At 44.7% G+C, this 18,125-nt stretch overlaps 1 protein-coding gene across 5 annotated transcripts in view; it reads right to left on the bottom strand.

Moving 5' to 3' along the window:
* Positions 1 to 18,125, bottom strand: part of ANKRD11 (ankyrin repeat domain 11) — a 217,959-nt gene that overhangs the window by 18,957 nt on the left and 180,877 nt on the right. For 3 of the 5 annotated variants that reach the window (XM_034788311.1, XM_034788309.1, XM_034788310.1), the window contains 3 exons: positions 4,446 to 4,616; positions 3,005 to 3,208; positions 444 to 586 (listed from right to left, as the gene is read on the bottom strand). In XM_034788311.1, the coding sequence (XP_034644202.1) occupies positions 444 to 586; positions 3,005 to 3,208; positions 4,446 to 4,616 (518 nt within the window). Of the gene's footprint in view, positions 1 to 443; positions 587 to 3,004; positions 3,209 to 4,445; positions 4,617 to 5,193; positions 5,291 to 18,125 lie in introns of all 5 variants that reach the window. The other 2 variants (XM_034788312.1, XM_034788313.1) reach the window with 1 other exon arrangement.

Below are 18,125 nucleotides of genomic sequence, written 5' to 3'. Positions count from 1 at the left end.
ACTTCAAAATCTCAGTACGGTTCAGTTTTGAAGGAAGATGTTTCAGTCCCCATCACTTTTGTGGGCTGTTCAGACAGACAAGCAGGAAAGAGGTTAGTCTGAGGTCAGAGCTGGCTGTGACATGGGCACAGTGATTGAAATGAGGGACAGAGAAAATGGCAGGACAGATTTATGGGGGGAAATGCAAACCTATATTGTGGTAGCAAGCTCCAGCCTACAATTCCAAGGACTCTGACACAAAGGGGAGAAACTAGCACAAGATTTAATAGCACAGGGGCTGGAGAAAGATTCGCACCTGGGAAGATGCAACATGCTGTCAGTGAACGGAAATGAAATAGCAATTGCCTATACAGATACTACTTGAAGCACAGGAAAATCAAACTCATTGATTTGTAATGAATCACTAAAAAAGGGCTACTCAACTCAATCCAGCAAGAACCAACCTTGAAATGCCCATTATTAGCTGCATCATGCAGCGGGGTGTCGTCATCCAACCCCTTTGTGTTGACTTCCGCACCGGCAGCAAGCAACTGCTTTGCAACATCATAGTAACCCCGGTTACATGCCTCGTGCAATGCTGTCCAGCCTGCAAGCACACAAACACTCATGACGTGGCAACTCATTTTTACTGTCGATCATTATGAACAGTATCACAGTAACCTAAATAGATGCCGCTGGCTGCTAATATGGCAGCTTGCCTGCAGCTCTGCCTGCTGACACGGAGCTCTTCTACCCAGCCAGCACACGGCACAGCAGGACCTGCGTGGCCAAGACCGCCTGCCCAAGACACCAGCAGCTCTGCTTTGGAAAGTAACTTTTCTGTTTGGCAACATAAGGTGCTACAGCCAATTGTCCTGTAGAACTTTCACTCTGCTCAGTGAACTCCAAAAGCAGAGAACATTTCGTGAATGAAATCAAAGGGCGGTTGATACCTCATGGTGCTCTGCTCTCATTAGATTTAATTGTTTCTCTCTCCTCTAACTCTTTGATAGGAGGAACACTGTCACTCAGTCAGGACTGGGTTTAGAATTCACCTGTTCATACAGTGTAGCCCCTAGCTGAACTCACAGCCTACAGGTTGTCTGCAACATTTCCACAGCAAGCAATTGTAACATCACAAACAGGGCCAAGACTTCTGGAAGGGACTAAGTGTGGAAGCAGATGAACTCTGCAGGAACAAAAGCTCCTATTCTCAACAAACCTCTGAAGAATGAGGGAAAGAAATGGAAAAATTTCTGTCATACATGTGCAGCAGATTGATTTCTAAGCAGAATCTGTTTGGAAGTTTCCCAGTAGGTGTGTACTACCCCTTGGGTATTCTGCTGATAGCACTGGCTGGGCCATTCAGAACCCTCCATTTGTACTATTAAAAAGGGGTATCTGTGAATGAAATTACTCACAACGAAAATGCACCTCAGTAGAACACTGATGTTAAACATACAGAGATCAAGACTCAGCATATCTACTTATTACATCCAAAAGCGACTTTAAAAGAATGTTATGGTCACAAAGTCAAGCGCTCAAAAGCTAGGAAATGCCAGAATTAAGGTCGTCCGTGCAACTTTAATTCAGCCCTCCTGTGTGTATAATTATGATTAAGGGTAAGATTGTGTCATGGAGGTCAAGAATGTCATTGATTCTGTGACCTTCAGAGACCTTGTGACATTTTCCAGCCCTGGTGTGGTGGGCCAGAGCTCCCAGAAGCCGCAGGCCGCTGCCGCAGTTCTGAGCCGCCGGGACGGATCCTGAAGCTCCAAGCCTCCAGGGGTGAGGAGTGTTGGACCTCTCCCTTCCGCAGTGGGGCTCAAGCTCTCTTACTCCTCTCCCCCTCACTCAGGCTTCAGCCCTCCCCACCGTCAGCACCATTTTGTCACAGTTATTTTTAGTAAAAGTCAGGGACAGGTCATGGGCTTCCGTGAATTTCTGTTTATTGCATATGAGACAGACAGGTTCCTCCTCCACGCTGCCTGGCCACCAGCAGAGGGAATACTGAGAGCACGGAGAAACAGGCTCCCAGTTCTCAGTTCTGGTGCCACAGTTGACTCCCAAAAGCTTGAAGGAGCAATTGCAGGAAAAGTCCTGCTCCACCTCTGCAATCTTGGGATGGAGCATGCTCAGTACAGACGGAATGGTCTCAGAATTCAGCGGCCAAACTCTAATCAGTCTCTACTGAGCATGTGCAAATTGAGATTTTTGAGGCTTATAACATGGCCTAACTTGGGGAAGTTTTACATAGGTGCAGCAAAACGTTTTTCAGCATGTGCAAAATAATGTATTTTCCCAAATCTCATTCTTAAAAACAGCTGAACTTAAAATAAAAACAAAACAAAAAACAAAACCCAGCCTAAGGCAAACACCTGACATGGAAAATTTCAGCACAAATGGTTCTAATTTGATTAAGTTATAATAAGTAACTGAAAACAGGATCTTATAATAGAAAGTGTTGGGGAAGCTTAACTACAGGCGTTCTTACAAGCTCTACCTATAATCCCAGGGGTACCCAGACTTCACCTGTCTGAGGGCTTTGCTGGGTCACACTGAATGATTATAAATGAAGCAAATCACTGCACCTGCCCTCATCTTTCATGAGGATCTAAGACTTGCAAGAACTACAGATCCCAGTCTGCAATGCTCCATCCTCGTCTGGATGGATATTGCTCAGACCAAAATGAAGCACCTCATGCTGAGACTCTCCATTCCATTGCACCGCCCAAAGCTCATGGTTCATGCCAAAGGCGTAAGTGCCTGGGATTAGAAAAATGTCCTATGCACAGGTCATTCTATAACTGTCCATTAGTGTTCCGTTAGCGGCCATGACGGTGTCTGGGACAGGCCACTATCAATCTCGAGATGAAATACCGGGTGACTCTTGGTCTCATTGGCCTGGCTATTCCTATATTTATTAAAGGCAAGGTGAGATACTGGGCACAACCAAAACTGCTGACTGCACTTTGGGCTCCTGGCTTATGAATACAGATCACTGAACTGCAGCTGGACTTGCTACCTGCGAAGTCTTTAACGTTGACATCTGCGCCCTCAATGATGAGTTCCTTGATGCGCCGGGCATCTCCTCGGATGGCAGCTCTATGCAGCCGAGTCTCTCCACGCTCATTTCTCTTATTTACTTTATCTTTGGTTTTGGAGGCAGAGTTAGGAGTTCCCTTCTGACACACTGTAGACTGAGAGGGATGCTTTGGTGTTGTATCTACTGCACGGAGAAGAGAAATACAGTGAAGAGCTGCAATTCGAAGGAAAACCAGAGCCCTCAGAGGGAGCTGTTGCAATACTTTTAATCCAGCAGCTGCACTGAAGCACTGGCTGCAAGGCACTCAGAGGTAACTGATCCTCTGAACCAGATGTGGAGACAGAGGAAAGCCTGTGTATGTATAATACAGATATAAATTGTACGCTGCGCTGAAGCACAGACTGGAGAAGGGTGTAGTAACCCTTGTACAGATTATAGACAACCCTATGATTTCAGAAAGGGCAAAGTGTCTCCTTGTACCCAAAAGTCTTACTTCCAAAGGAAGTGACAAAATAACCTTCCCCATGTGCATGTGAGGGGCTAACTGCCTGGAAGGATAGTGCACACACTTCTCGGGAGAAGCCCTGAATATTCGGAAATTCACTTACTATCAAGTGAGAGTGACTTGAAACTAGATTCACATTAAGAATGACAGCAACAAAAATAAGGTCCCTAGATACTCCACCGTTCTGTATATAAGACAGAAGGATACATAGACAGATCATATAACACATATAAAACCCCACAGGAGACCATATTGGCAACTGATACTTACTACAGTATATTGAAATATTAATTCCATGTTAAAAACATTTACTACATTATATCTAAAATTACAATACACCATGGTTAGCAGAGTCTAGTTCTTTTACATAAGAAGGAGCATTTAAGAATCCCAGAGATAATCATGTTCTTCCTTTTACTCACAAAAACATCTTATTACTCAATCAACATATTAACCTAGCAGAAAACTTGGAGCTCTGACATATGCTAATGCTCCCGGTAACTAAATTAGTTCTGAGATCTTTAGTGCTAACTAAACAGCATCTAATGCCTTCTGCACCTATCCGTCCAACATTATATGATCATTTCAGAATGCAATAAAGGGACATTTGCCTAAATTGGGGTAGGGAGCTGTCGCTTGCATTAAATATTAGGTGAAGATGGAATATTTGGCAGGAATGAAGCATTTGCATCCCTTAAATTCATTTCCAGACTCTCGTACTGTAGTCTGGAGGCAGAAGAATTATGCTACCAACATTATAAAACATGTCCTGGGTGCCAGGTAGACACCACTGATCCACATGCTCACCCGTGTCTATTTTGTGACCATGGTTGTTTACGAATAAGCAGAAGCATATCAAGTCCCATTAAATATGAGCTCAGACTCATCCACCCACGCCTCACTTTCAGCTCTCACCTGGGCTATTTGCAGATTCTTCTGCTGTCATCTGCATAAGAAGGGCGACTTGCTGGCGCTCAGAGAGTGGGTAACCAGCCCTGATTCCTGACAGCCCCATTCCAAACAGCAAGCCAGGCTTCCTAGTGGCAGGCTCCTTTTTAATCCTCTTCCGCTCTGGACCCTGCTTTTCTGTGATGCAATCAGAGACAGAAAGGGAAGGGGAAGGTTTCACGCTACGGACATTTCCACAACTGAAATTCACAATCATTTTTCAGACAAGTGCTAATAATAGCTTTCCCCATTCATGTCAGTCGTCTTCTTCGTGTGGCGTATGTAAATGTAGAGCAACAACTATCATTTTACATTGAGATGGTTAAGCCGGATCATTGTGTCTGATAACTCATGTCAGTGTCTTACAGAGTATAATGAAACCACTGGTGAAAAAACCTGGGTTAGAAACACTGGCCTTTGCCAGCACTGATGCTCTTGGACAGATACCCTCATTCAGACCCGTTAAAAGCCATGGCACTGAAGCACACACCTCACTGGCTGCCGGAGAGCCCTGCAACACCTCCGTACAGTGGAATATTGCCGAGTGGGGAACCTTACCTCAGCATTGCCTGCCGTAGGTCACTTTGCTGGCAGTTTGGCCGTTTCCTAACCGTTTTGTTGTTGTTTAGATTCTCTTTTCCCCCACCCTCCCTAAACAGCAGCACAGGAGGGGGAGAGAATGAATGCACACAGAGGCCAACTCTCAGTACTGTACCTTCCATCTTGCTTCTAGGAACCTCCATTTCATGCCATGGTGCTTCGAGGAGCGTACCAGCCTTATACCACCACAGCATGGACTGAACTGGAGGCATCTAAAAGCAGCAACAGAAAGTGCTAACAAGATACATTGTAACAGCTCTGAAATGTCGCCATCTCATCCCCTTCAGCTAGGGTAGGTCCTGTCCTCATCACCAGAACCGTTACAAAATATCCTGTCAATCCCCAGGATACAGCCTGTGTAAGACACTGCCTGGAGGATGCCCTCCTTCCAATGTTACTGTCAGTTTCCCTGGGTGACTTCCCATTTACAGCATGTTCCTACATCACCTCCGGTACATTCTTGTGCTGAAGTGCTTATTCAGCTGGGTCCCTTCCCCTACCTACCTCTGTGGAACCAACAAATAGGGAGGGAAGAAACTCTGCAGAACAGTGTTTTGCTCCCAGTAACTAACTGGACTAGCTTCAGACAACTCCTGCTGGGAGGAATGAGGGTGCTGCCCAGAGCCCATGTTTGTTTGTGACCTACAATGTGTGCAGGAACAACGCTAAACCCAGGCCTCTTCCTACATCGCCCATCACTGCTCTCACCAGCAAGCATTACATCCTAGAGATAGCCAGTGAGAATTAGACTCTAAAAGCATGATGGGATTTGCTACCTCACTCTTGCTTCTTTCAGCTCATATGTACACTGCACCTTCCTGAATATACAGCTTCTCTTCAGCAGTTTTCTGATTACCCTTAGGAAACACTGATCTTCTCCCCGTACACCCAGAATTAACCCTTACTCCTGTTCACTTCCCCGGCCTGTACTGACACTCCCGTTAGCAGAACTCTAAGATGGCCTCTGACGGTGTGCTCTCTGTTGGGTCTGCAGTGCAGCACGCAAGGCACTGCAAGTCCCTCAGACAGGGGGGTGGGGGAGGTTGACTTTATAATCTCAATGAGACAGCTTAAGAAATAAAAATTAGGTTTGTCTGGCCGAGATGTCCCAGCTGATTTTATTTAATTTCTGTCAAAAAATAATAAAATAGTAATAAAATAGATAGCAACAGAAAGAGACACCAATCCCACTGAGAGAAATACTAAAATAAATTCCCACAAAACCAAACCAAACTCCAGCACTATCCTAGAGGCACAGTGCGAGAACAAAAACACAAGGTAAAGAGGAGAGAGGAGACGACAGAGACTCTCCACACATCCCTATAAACAATCCAAACATTAACGTACTGCAGTGATGTAAAACGAATTCTAAAACGTGTTGTACATGTATGATCCAAGGCCTTGGGTACACTCAGCGCTGGGCAGCGCAAGTGTAGGCAGCGCTGTATGTACTCCACCTCTCCGAGGGGAATAGCTTGCAGCGCTGCAGGCTCTGATTACACTGGCACTTTACAGCGCTGTACTCGCTGTGCTGGGGGGGGGCGTTTTCACCCCCTGAGCGCAGCGAGTTGCAGCGCTGTACAGCGCCAGTGTAGCCAAGGCCTAAGCTGAATTTTGAAAGACCAATAAAGGGCCACTTATAGAAAAAGCAGATAACACCTATCAAATAACTGGTGGATGCGGACGAATGGTTCCCACAGCTGTATCCTCACAAACCGTTCTATAATTTTATGTTGAATTCCTGCTAGTGAGATTCTGCTTCAGAGATCTGAGCATTGAAAAAGTGCTTAGTTGCACTGTAGTCTTGAAATAAAAACGTAAAGCCCCTGATGAATTGCCCACAGCTTTGCTGGCTAAATAGAACCTGCACTATTTAACTGATCGTATTCACTTCTCAAAGGAGCAAGCTGGGGGGGGGGGGGAAAGGTGGGGATCTTTTTAAGTACGGAAATACCCTTCTTAACTCTTGCAGTTGGCTGGACAGCAATACCCCGGGAGGCAGTGCTAGCCAGTAGGGGATAACCTTGCAGAAGTTGTAGTGGAATCTGAGGGGGGTGGCGGGTGTCTAACATAGCAAGTCAGGAAGTATCCTGTTCCCCCTACAGATCTACCTCAGCACCTTTATTTAAATGTAATAGTTTTAAAATACTTTGAAACTTCACCCTTGTCCAGCTCTCTGCCAGCTGACCCTCCAAGGATCTTAGCATTGTAGTTTATTATGAGATTTCCCTCCCACCCAACAAGCTTTATGAGGGTTGCTAAAACCCTCAAAACAAGGTTTTCAAACCATTAAGTGGTCTGCAATTCCGTGTGAGAAACCTGGGTCCAGGTGGTTACTCAACAGGCCAGAAAAGAATGGAGATATTACAGTGTCCTGCCCAGTCCTCTTTGGCCACAGGGACGGAGTTGGAGATGCAGACTCTTGAAGCAGAGAGTCAAAAGCAGGAAGTGGGAGTCAAAGTGGGTCTCCAGTGGAATAGCTGAGAGACTTACACATAGCGGTTTGTAGTATCTGTATCAAATATTTTCTATGGATTGGATTTGTACAATTCGAGTAGCATTATCATTAGTGAGAGCCTAGGCCAGCCTTCCAATATGCCCAGAGAGTGCAGGGTCAAGCTTTTTGCGTAAGCTCTCGTGAGACTATGCAGCCTTCCCTGCCCAGCTTTGCCAATGCACTTCCCTCCTAACCCGAGCAGACCACCATATTTAACTCTTCCTAACTATTCTGTGACTTTTGGATAGGAACAATGGCCACATCAGACTAGAGTGAGATCCCCAAAATTATCCATCAGTGTGAACTCAGGCCTCTAGTGCAGATGGAATGCTAGTTCTCTAACCCATCATGTTGCCCGAGATCTGTCTTGTTTAGATTTAAAAGGATACTGTCAACTTAATCTAGGCAACTTCCAAAAGCAAGTTACAAGTAGTTTTTCTTGGGACACTGCCCCAAGTCCCTTTGCTGATTTTTGTGGTTTTACAATCACATTTTCCTGCCTGTAAAGTCTCGTTCTCTCTCCTCTGTTGCTATATAAACCAGTCACAAAAACAACAAGGGAAACTGATTGGCCAGCTAACCTGTACAGGGAAATGAGTGAAAATAACTAGGCAAAAGCAAATAAACTGGAAAAATACAGAAATATTTTCTAATCTTTTTTTTCAGTTACAGCCATATTAAGTGTCCCTTACAACAATAGTAGGTGAAAAAATGTGATTTGTATGTTGGCATGTTCCTTTAAATTAAGAAGTTGCCACATAGTACCTGAACCAAACGGGCACATCTTTGACAGACTCAAACACAACCATATGTTCCTCACTCATGCTGTGTTGAGAGTTATGAATCAATTAGAAATTGAGACGTTTCTCTTATTTTTTAACTTTGCTGTCTGACCCAGTGTAACACCAACCCACAATCACTGAATGTCCAAAAAAATGGTAATGAATAAACTGGGGTTCCCAGCAAATCAATATGAAGTGTTTGTAGTGGCTGGAGGAATGGATCACCTGTCTTGCGTTCATCACAGAGTTTACAAGTTCAGATTTAAATACAAAATCATCTGTTTAAGTTCTCCACTTTCTAACTGGGCTATGTTCAGATACTGACTAACTACTGATTTCTCTCTATGTAGCTCAACGACATTTTGATCCACTCAAACACAGAGGAGACCGTTGCATCACTAATGCTGTGTATGCCAGTGTACTTCTAGTGGTGGTGATCCAAGAATAACCTATGTTACATAACACGATTCCCTGTAATGTATCCTAAGACAAATTAGATTGTTTATCTAGAGGGTTCCAAGGGATTCTGCAAATGGAAAACTGTTGAAAAACTGAAAGGTTTTTAGATTATAAATTATTACTAAAATTACCTTGCTAACCCCAGGGCTTGGCATGTTCCAGGTGCAAAGTTTGCTACTAGCAAGGGATGCACTGGAAACCTTTGGTGCAAAAATGATTAACATTAGAATTATACTGCAAGCAGTAACTAGGAGATAAGAGGTTAGGCTTTTCACACCACCCTGGAAACAGCTATAAATGTCAAACCAATGCAATCAGTTCCAGCCTGTTTGGATTCTGACCATCAGGCCATACTAAAGCATTGAGATCAATCCACAAAGCAAAACAATTATCAAGACTGTCGTATCTATCTAACCCATCCCACCGGGTCTACACATCACAACACATATACTTTTTTGGAGCGTCACGAAAGAGAATGACATTGCATGGCAATTAGCAAATGGATGAAGTTTGTAGTTTAAGTGCTGCTCATTATTAAATATGTCTAATACTCTTCCCAATAGTAATGGTGAAAGCAGAGCCCACATTGACTGGAAGGAGAAGTCTCAGAAAAGAGTCTGAACACGTATGTAAGGAACATGTTTTCTCAGCATGGCGTCTTTGGAGTGACCGCTTAACCAGTAAGATGAGCTGCAGGTGATTTAAGTGGTAAAATGTCATAACTGTCCATTCAACTATCACTTCCTTATGGAACAAACTACCTAGACACAACTGAAGAAGCAAAGTAAACCAGACCCACTCTGTCATTACAGACAGATATTCTCTTCTATGATAACAGACTATCTAGGAGTTCCTAGGAAGATGCAAGATGGTTTTCAGCTCTCAAGAGCAGTTCCTGAGAAGACAGTCTCCAAGCTGGGACGGCGCAGTGAGCTTCTGAGGAGGAAGCAACACCCAGGAGTGTTTGACAAGTTCGTGTGGCCATCTATATATTAGAAGATTTGGTAAAAACACACCTGCTTCTAGTTTTTAAGGGGACATTATAAAGTTGCTTAGATTATGAGAAATACTGTGATGGAATTCTTTAAAGATGCAATAGGAGCTAGAGATTTCTGTATGTCTGCAGTTTCTGTACCTAGAGATTTCTGTCCTGGCTATGTTATAAAGGAGTTATTCTAGGTCACGTATGCATATCGGACACAACAGCAGAGAGATTTCTAAATCTTTACTCATTCAGATAAAAGTTTTCAAGTGTTTTTGTTTGGGTTTTTTAGTGGAGAATGCTGATCTGACAGCCCTAGAAATGAGTCTTCCATTCTATCCTCAAAATAGGAGAAAAACCATGAGCATCAGTGGCGTAAGCTTCCTCTGTGCCAACGTCCCTCAAGCTTGACCAAGAAGGATAAACTCCCAGAAGTGACCATCCTCCTAACCCTGCAGACTCTGCTGAATGCAACAATGGTGCTAACTTGTACAGCACTTTTTGTGAGAGGGACACCTGAAACCAACCGCTCATTTCACACAAACTACTCAGCAGCAGGCACTAACACCTTCATGATGCCCCTGGTTTCTGCTGGCCCAGGGAACAAGAGACCAGGCCTGGGAACTGAGCCAGCCTGTCTTTGAGCATGGACTACAGGGTCACCTATCTGGCTGAAATTATAGTTTTTACATGCAAAGTTGGTATTGCATCAAATATGACACAAAAGGTTGAAGTGGTTCTGGGTCGGATTCAGTGAATTTCCTAATGACTCCAGCTGGTATGAGACAGGCCACGCAGGACTTTCCTCACTCCATCATTTTAATTAAGTAAACTGTTCCTGATAGAGTGTCATTCTTTGCTCTCACTGTATTATCTTTTCATTCAGCTTGCACTGCAAAGTGGAGGGGCTTGGACAAACAAACAAAGAAGATTGCCCAGCTTCACTGTAGCTAGGAAGCATTTCTGTATTCTAGGAACACAGGATCTGCCATACTGCAACTGACCAACAGCCTTTTGCTTGAGTCTGGACGACACTTGGAGCCTCAGAGTAAGGCATAAGCTCTCTCTAATTTTTCTTGACTCCTGCCATCAGATTATGCCCTGAAACACTAGGGTTAACAGGCCTCATGCTATCTTAGTTAGTGTGTAACTGCAGATACCATTCCTGTTCTTACTGTATTGCCCTTTTATGAATCATGAGCTGTTTACTTCAATTATAGCCTGTGGTAACTAGCTCAACAGGTTGGTTATACATTATATAAGAAAGTATTTCCTTACATCAGTTTTAAGTTTGTCGTCTATTTATTTCATTGTCCCTTGGTCCTTGCATTATGGCAAAGGGTACCCGGGGCATTGACTGGGGTACTGGATTCTCTGCCAGTCAGGGCATACACCTCTGTCCTATCCTCCCATTTTCCTTTTCAAAATGAACAGTCTCCAACTTTTACACTCTCCTGGTATGGGGAGCCTCACTCCTGATGTCTCTATTTATGTATTACCCTCATCTGCATTTTTTCTACTTCTGGTAGATCTTTTTGGAGGGGCTAAACCGGATAAATCAGTTTATTCAATTTTGCTTTTTCATTGAAAAGTTTAATTTTGATCAAAGTGGATTCACAAACTCTGTAAGTGCGCAAAACACAGAGAGGCCATTTGGTGCAGTGCAAGGCCTTACATATCCCCAAAAGAGCCAAATAAATTAGATAGCCTTGGCATACTTGTAAAACAATAGAGCATGCATCAAAAACAAGGGCAGAGTTGGAGCTTGTCCTTCAGTTCAAACCTCAACGCTGCTGTGTAAGTGACAAGACAGATCTGCTTTCACAAAAAAGCTACCAGCTGAGAGAGACAGATGCATTGTTTGGCCATGACTCTGCACTGAGAAAATGTCGGAGCTGACCCAACAAACAACACCTCAGTCTTTCCTTGAGACGTTACCACCATTTCAGAACCCAGCATGAGCGAAGATTGTCAGAGCTCTTTCCATTCAGTGTTCCTGCACAATCGGTTTGTATTTGTTTGCTACCATGTTGCCCAATTACCTAGCTCTGTCCGGTTCTTAGCCTTGATTTAACTAAATAGTTCGTGTTGTCAGCACAACTTTTTCTATTCATCCTGTCTTCTAAGTCACTGTTAAATACATTGAATGCTGCTCCTAGTACTCACCACTAGGGTGCACTACTAACAACCTTTACTGGGCATTTTCTTCTACTCTTTCACCTCTGATCTACATGGCAAGACTTAGCCTTTTGGCATGGGTGAGGGGTAGTTGTGCAGCTTCCTCTTCCAATCCTTCGCTGAAAACATCTATCTCCACACCATCCACCAGAGAAGGGCACCACTCTTTGCACCCATGCCGTCCACACGTGGTGAAACATCTGTGCTTGATGATTATTCTGCTATCCCTGACCGCATGCATCTTGATTCCCTGACAAAAGTATGATGTTTCAAAAATGGCTGTTCCATATCAAGGAGTCTCTCCCCTTACAATAAACCCTGCATTTTATGTACAAACTCAGGAAATGTAGGTGCTGAAGGAGAATTCCACTTTAATTAGACTAAAACCACATGTCATTCTCCCTGACAGTAGTGACAAAACTGAAGGATCAAATCAAATCAGATCATTGAAAAGTGGATGGTTTCTCTATGGCTTGAAGTAAAATTAAAAATAAACTTATACCAATGATTTGGCCTAGATAGTGCCATGAGCTAAGGCTATTAAGCAGTTTATCCTTCCTAGTGTGAACACATTACAGGGCTTCCCATTCCCACTGCTCAGGTGCCCTGCGGCAGCTGCCTTTCTCAATGGGTCGATATTTTCACACAAGCCCTTGGCCTCCAAGATGAACAGAACCCACTGCAGCATGGCCAACAATCTATCATAGAGCCACCGCAGCAGGCAAGTCTTTTTCATGACTCGCAAGCTCTGCGTTTTGTTCCTCATTGGCCTTCACAGCCGTAATTCAAATGCAGACTCGGCAAATCACATTTCACCTGGAAACATCAGCGCTGTAAAAAATCAGGGTTTGTCTACTCAGCACGCTCTGTTGTGCAAGGAAAGCCACATCTATATCCCTTAGGTACCATAACCATGGTCCAGCTTTGTTGCCACAGACATAATAGAGGGCACTGATGGGGTCATGTTGAGTGACATTTCACCCAACAGCTCTGTGTCACAGCTATAAAATACGACCAAAGCAATGTAGAAGGGCTGTGGGTCTTCAAGGGCTGTTTTGTGGGTGTGCATGGAGAAGGAGTTTATAATTAGAACAGGAATGCTTTCATTAATATTACTCGGCTGTTTCTGGGCTGTCAGAATGAGCACGCAATTTGCAAAAATGCTTGCAAAGTTTGACTGAAAATGCTAAATTCTTACTAATTCTGCAATGGCAGAAATCTCCTCCTCCACAGAACACTTAACATTAAAAGCGTGCGATTGACAAGGATAAAAATAAACCTAAAAACGACCGCTGCGCTCTTGCTTTCACTGCAGTAAGGATTTGATGTAGCTAACTGCATTACTTGGGGATGCTGGGCTTCCATCCTTCACAGGAAGGAAATCATCTTGTGATTAAAGCACAAGCCTGGGAGTTGGGAGACCTAGGATTTATCACCAGATCTGTCGCTCACCTGCTGTGTGACCATGGCAAAATCACTTCACTGCCCATGCCTCAGTGTCCCCAACTGTTCAAGGAGCAAACCCCATCCCAATGCATTCAGGCTTATTCATTAATGTCTGTAGTGGCACAACCTCCTCATGAGGAAAGGTGGTAGAGAAATGCACAGTACTATGATCAGATGCTGATTGCTGCAGCACAGAGGTTCATCGGAGCTTTTTCCGCATTTGAGAGGAAGTATAGGAAATAGGCCAGAGGTTGCATTTCCTGTGCTGACTGCGTAAGGAGAAGGGGGGAGCTTTTGCTAGGCTTAATGCCATTCAGGTCTGAGAGCTGTGAGCTGGATCCCAGGCACAAACAGAGCTACAATTGTGGACACGCGGGGGGGCCAAATGTACTGACCCTCCGAGCCGCATACGATAAACTTCAAAAGTTAGAGAGCTGGGTGCACCTGCCAGGGCTTGGAGCTTCTGCCCTGCAGCAGGTGGTGGGGTCTCCCACGGAGTAGAAGCCATTAGACTCCCTTCCCCTCTGGGCAGAAGCCCCTAGTGCCACCACCCCACTGCAGGGCAAAAGCACCAAGCCCCTTCCCCCTAGTCTTGTAGGCGGAGAATGGGGGGAAAATGGAGGGCTTTGCAAGCCGCATTTTTACTGTAAAAGAGCCCCATGTGGCTCGGGAGCCACAGTTTGGCCCTGTTATAGTAGCTGTGATCAGGGTTAGATGATGCAGCAAAAACACTTGTGTCTTGGCTACAATACAGCTTCCACTCTCACTGCCACTGCAGAATCATGCTGACATGCGTTCACAGTGTAGGCAAGACGGCAGTTTACAATCTCTCTGGTTGCTGTGCCCAACCAAGGCAAACGTACCATGAAGCAAGAATGAATACAGCACAGAAGACTTCAAAGGTACCTCTCCCAAGACAGCTAGACTAACCTGGAATGAGATCGTAAATGTGGTTGTCAGAAGAAAGCACTGTTTAGAAACACAGTTTTACAAGATACAGGTTTTTAACTAGCTGCCTGGATTGCTTATCTGAAATGCAAAGTATTAAGAATTTAAATACACTGAAATCTAACGTAAATGCAGAACTAAATCCTCACATTGCTCAAACACACTGACTTCAACTGACAAGCAAAATGAAAGTGCCAACGTAAAAACCATTACACACAATAAAGTTCTTTTTAGTCTGGGCATTTCAACTCTTCCCAGCCAGAAGCTACTGCCACGGAAAACAATGCACAACACACATCAGCCTCTCTCATCAGACATCCCCATTGCGCTGAGTCAAAGGGTTAAGTCTGTTTGCTGCTGCCCAGAAGAGTTTTGGCAAACTGAACTGAGTGCAGAAGTGAGACCCATAGGGTGGCCTGAAACCAAATATGTAAACAGGAAGAACAGAAATGGAGGAGGGGAAAGCTGATTAGAAAGGATACAGGATGTGCTGCTACCCTCTTGCAGTTTGGTTTCAAATTCTGAATCTAAGCAAGAAAGTTTAAACTTCAAAAAAGTTCAGTTTACCATAGTGATAAATGAAGCAACGGACAAAGGCTTTGAACTGGCCTTCCTGCTCCAGACCTGCCTAGACATAACAGGGCTAAAACAACTGTGTTTTTTATTTAACTGCTCCAAACACAGAAAACCTTTACCCAAGGTTTGCATAATTTCACTCTACAGTAGTTTCTGCAAATGCCTCTATCACTTGGTGAAATGCTAGTTTGTAAATCTTTACAGTAATATCAGTGAATGAAGAGCAAGACTTGCACTTGGCATCTATTGCAGTAAACAAGGAGGAAGATTATGTTACACTAACATGCCTTAGCAAGGGAGTGTTCGGAAAGTAAGTCCTTTTCGATGAGATTGCACCAATACTACCATCCTCTTTCACAACCTTAACAAAGATCCAGACATGTTTCAGTTTGTTTTCCAGATGTGAAGGAGGCATGAGCTGACGCAGAGCGTGTACAGTGGAGTGCAGAAAACAAGAAAGGAAGTGGTGGCACTGAGAATCCTAATGCTTATCATTAATACAAAATCTAATTTACAGAGGAATTGCAATACGACCAACTTAAAAACCCACCACTAAGAGAGAGAGAGAGAAAGACGTTTGTAATTAAAATTGCTACCCCACTAATAGCGAAGCATATTTAGCCAAATCCCACCTTCCATTCACCTATGTTTGAAGAAGCTCATTTGCTCCTTGCTTTAACTTTCTATGAATCTATAGAACAAAACCTTGATCCTCTCTTGCTATTTTATTCAATTCAAGGATGCAATGTCTCCTGATGCAGACACTGAACTCACACCGACATAAATGGGAGCTAGACACAGAAACAGGAAGAATTCAGAACCTGAATACAGCTATGCCTGCAGAATATTGCTAGGGAATTACTCTAATTTCTTCAGCAAAACTAAAAATGTGAATCTGAGAGCTGTAGGTGAAAGACAAGAGCATGAGTGCATTTCTAGGACAACAAAAGGATTTGCCCATTTGCCCACAGATGGTTCTTGTGCCCAGGTTAGATTCCAGGTCATGCAACACACACACGCACACACTGCATTAATTTAGAGTACACATCCTTTCCTGTTGGAAGGCTGTAGGTGGCTATCTAGAGTCCCACAGCACAGGCTGTTTCATGTGGAGGTATTCAGGATTCAGCTGTCGGTTTAGTTCTGCATGGAGCGGCCAAAACCCTGGAGTCGGCCCTGGGTTGAAGCACAGGCCTTAGCCGAGGTGGGAGGGAGAAAGGAGGAGTGGGAGAAGGAAGAAAGGCAACGCCAGCGAAAAACCTTGTACACATTTTTTTAGTCCATTCTGAGAAGCCTGACAGTTTGTGGTGAAGAGAACTCCAACCCAGAGCTGCACTGGCAGACTGCTTCAGCTTAGCAGCACAGCGCCCCATTCCCTAGAAACATGTGGCTCCCTGTAACACACAAGCGTCTGTTTGAACTGCTTAGACATGACAACACAAGCATACAAGGTGGTACCCCTGAGGAAAAATACCATTGCCCAACAAGTAATGCATCAGATGAACTTTTCAGCACTGTGTGGGAAACGGACTATTGGCTCTGTTAAAGCTCAGGATTTTCAACAGTGTATTCCCCAAACATGCAGCCAAAGAAAGGATCAATAAGAATAAACCAGAATGGCACAGATAGCAATGGAGAGAATGTATTATGCCCCTGAAAGAAAGCACGTGTCTTGGCTTTTCTTGTCCACAGCACAGCATGCATGAAGTGACTCGTTTTCACCAGGGAGGCTGCAGCACATGAAATGCTGTAGTGCTTTGGAGTGTCAGTTCAAATGGTAGAGTATGGCCAGCGAGCAGAAGAAGGGGCAGCAGTACACAGATGAACCCACCCCTCTGTGGACAGGACAGGGTCAGAATCTAAGGACCACTTGCACACGGCAAGAGATTTCAGAGTGGGGAGGACACCAGCAGGTTAAGTATCCTGGCAGCTCAAAGGGGGAAGCAGCACAAACATACAGCAGACAAGGGGCAGCACAAGGAGAGTGGGCTGGAAGCCAGAAGAATGTGTTGTTGCAATGACAGAGTGGGGAAAAATGAGCAGGTAGGACAGACATGAATGCAGGACAAGTACAGCAGAAGGAATAGGAGTGGGACCAAAATGGAGAAAGTCACATTACCGAGGGGGTCTACAACGAGGAAGAGGCTGATTCTGGTTGCATGGAATTTTATGCATAAGCTGCATAGCCAGCGATGCAAATGGATTACAGGACACCGCGAATGGAGATGGACGCCTGGCTTATCAGCCGAGTAAGCTTATGCCAAAAAGGAAACAGTGGAAGAAAATGAGAGAGGAAAAAAATGCAGCAACCTGTTCCAACAGAATGACACACAGAGAGGTCACTCCTCTCTGCCTCTAGAAAAGAAACAGGGGAGATCTGTGATTACTTCCCAACCTATAAGAGAGAGAGGGGCCATCAATGGAAATTCATTTCCACACAAGCTAAACTGAAAGGTGTCCTAGACTTAAACTGTGCTGCGAGAAAGTGGAGTACGGGTAAATAATTGCTCTAAAGCAGTGGTTCTCAAAGCCGGTCCGCCGCTTGTTCAGGGAAAGCCCCTGGCAGGCCGGGTCAGTTTGTTTACCAGTCACGTCCGCAGGTTTGGCCGATCGCGGCTCCCACTGGCTGCAGTTCGCCGCTCCAGGCCAATAGGGGCTGCGGGAAGGGTGGCCAGCACATCCCTCAGCCCGCGCCACTTCCCGCAGCTCCCATTGGCCTGGAGCAACAAACTGCGGCCAGTCGGAGCTGCGATCGGCTGGACCTGTGGACGGGGCAGGTAAACAAATCAGCCTGGCCCGCCAGGGGCTTTCCCTGAACAAGTGGTGGACAGGCTTTGAGAACCACTGCTCTAAAGAGCACTAAATGAACCCTGATACGTTACAAAGTCAAATGACCTTCCAAACCAAAAGGCTGACCTGCAAATCATTATGCTTTCTGTCAGGCCCATGGATGTCAATGGAGCTATAGGGCCAGGCCCCAGTATTTTAGTTGTCTTTAGAAGGAATAACTCAGCTAAGAGGGTTTAACACTACCTCCTAGACTAGACACAGTTCAAATATCAGGATAATCCGCAGGTCTGGTTTAAACAAAGGAGACACCCTTTAACCAGAAGTGTGAAAAGGCATCTCAGCAAAAGTGGCCATTTACTGGTCCCCTGAGTAAGCAGCTAATGTAAAAA

This window comes from Trachemys scripta, chromosome 13, assembly GCF_013100865.1.
Source record: "Trachemys scripta elegans isolate TJP31775 chromosome 13, CAS_Tse_1.0, whole genome shotgun sequence".
Taxonomy (NCBI): Eukaryota; Metazoa; Chordata; order Testudines; family Emydidae; genus Trachemys; species Trachemys scripta.
Note: the sequence above shows the minus strand (reverse complement) of the source record. Positions and strands in the feature narration are given on the sequence as shown.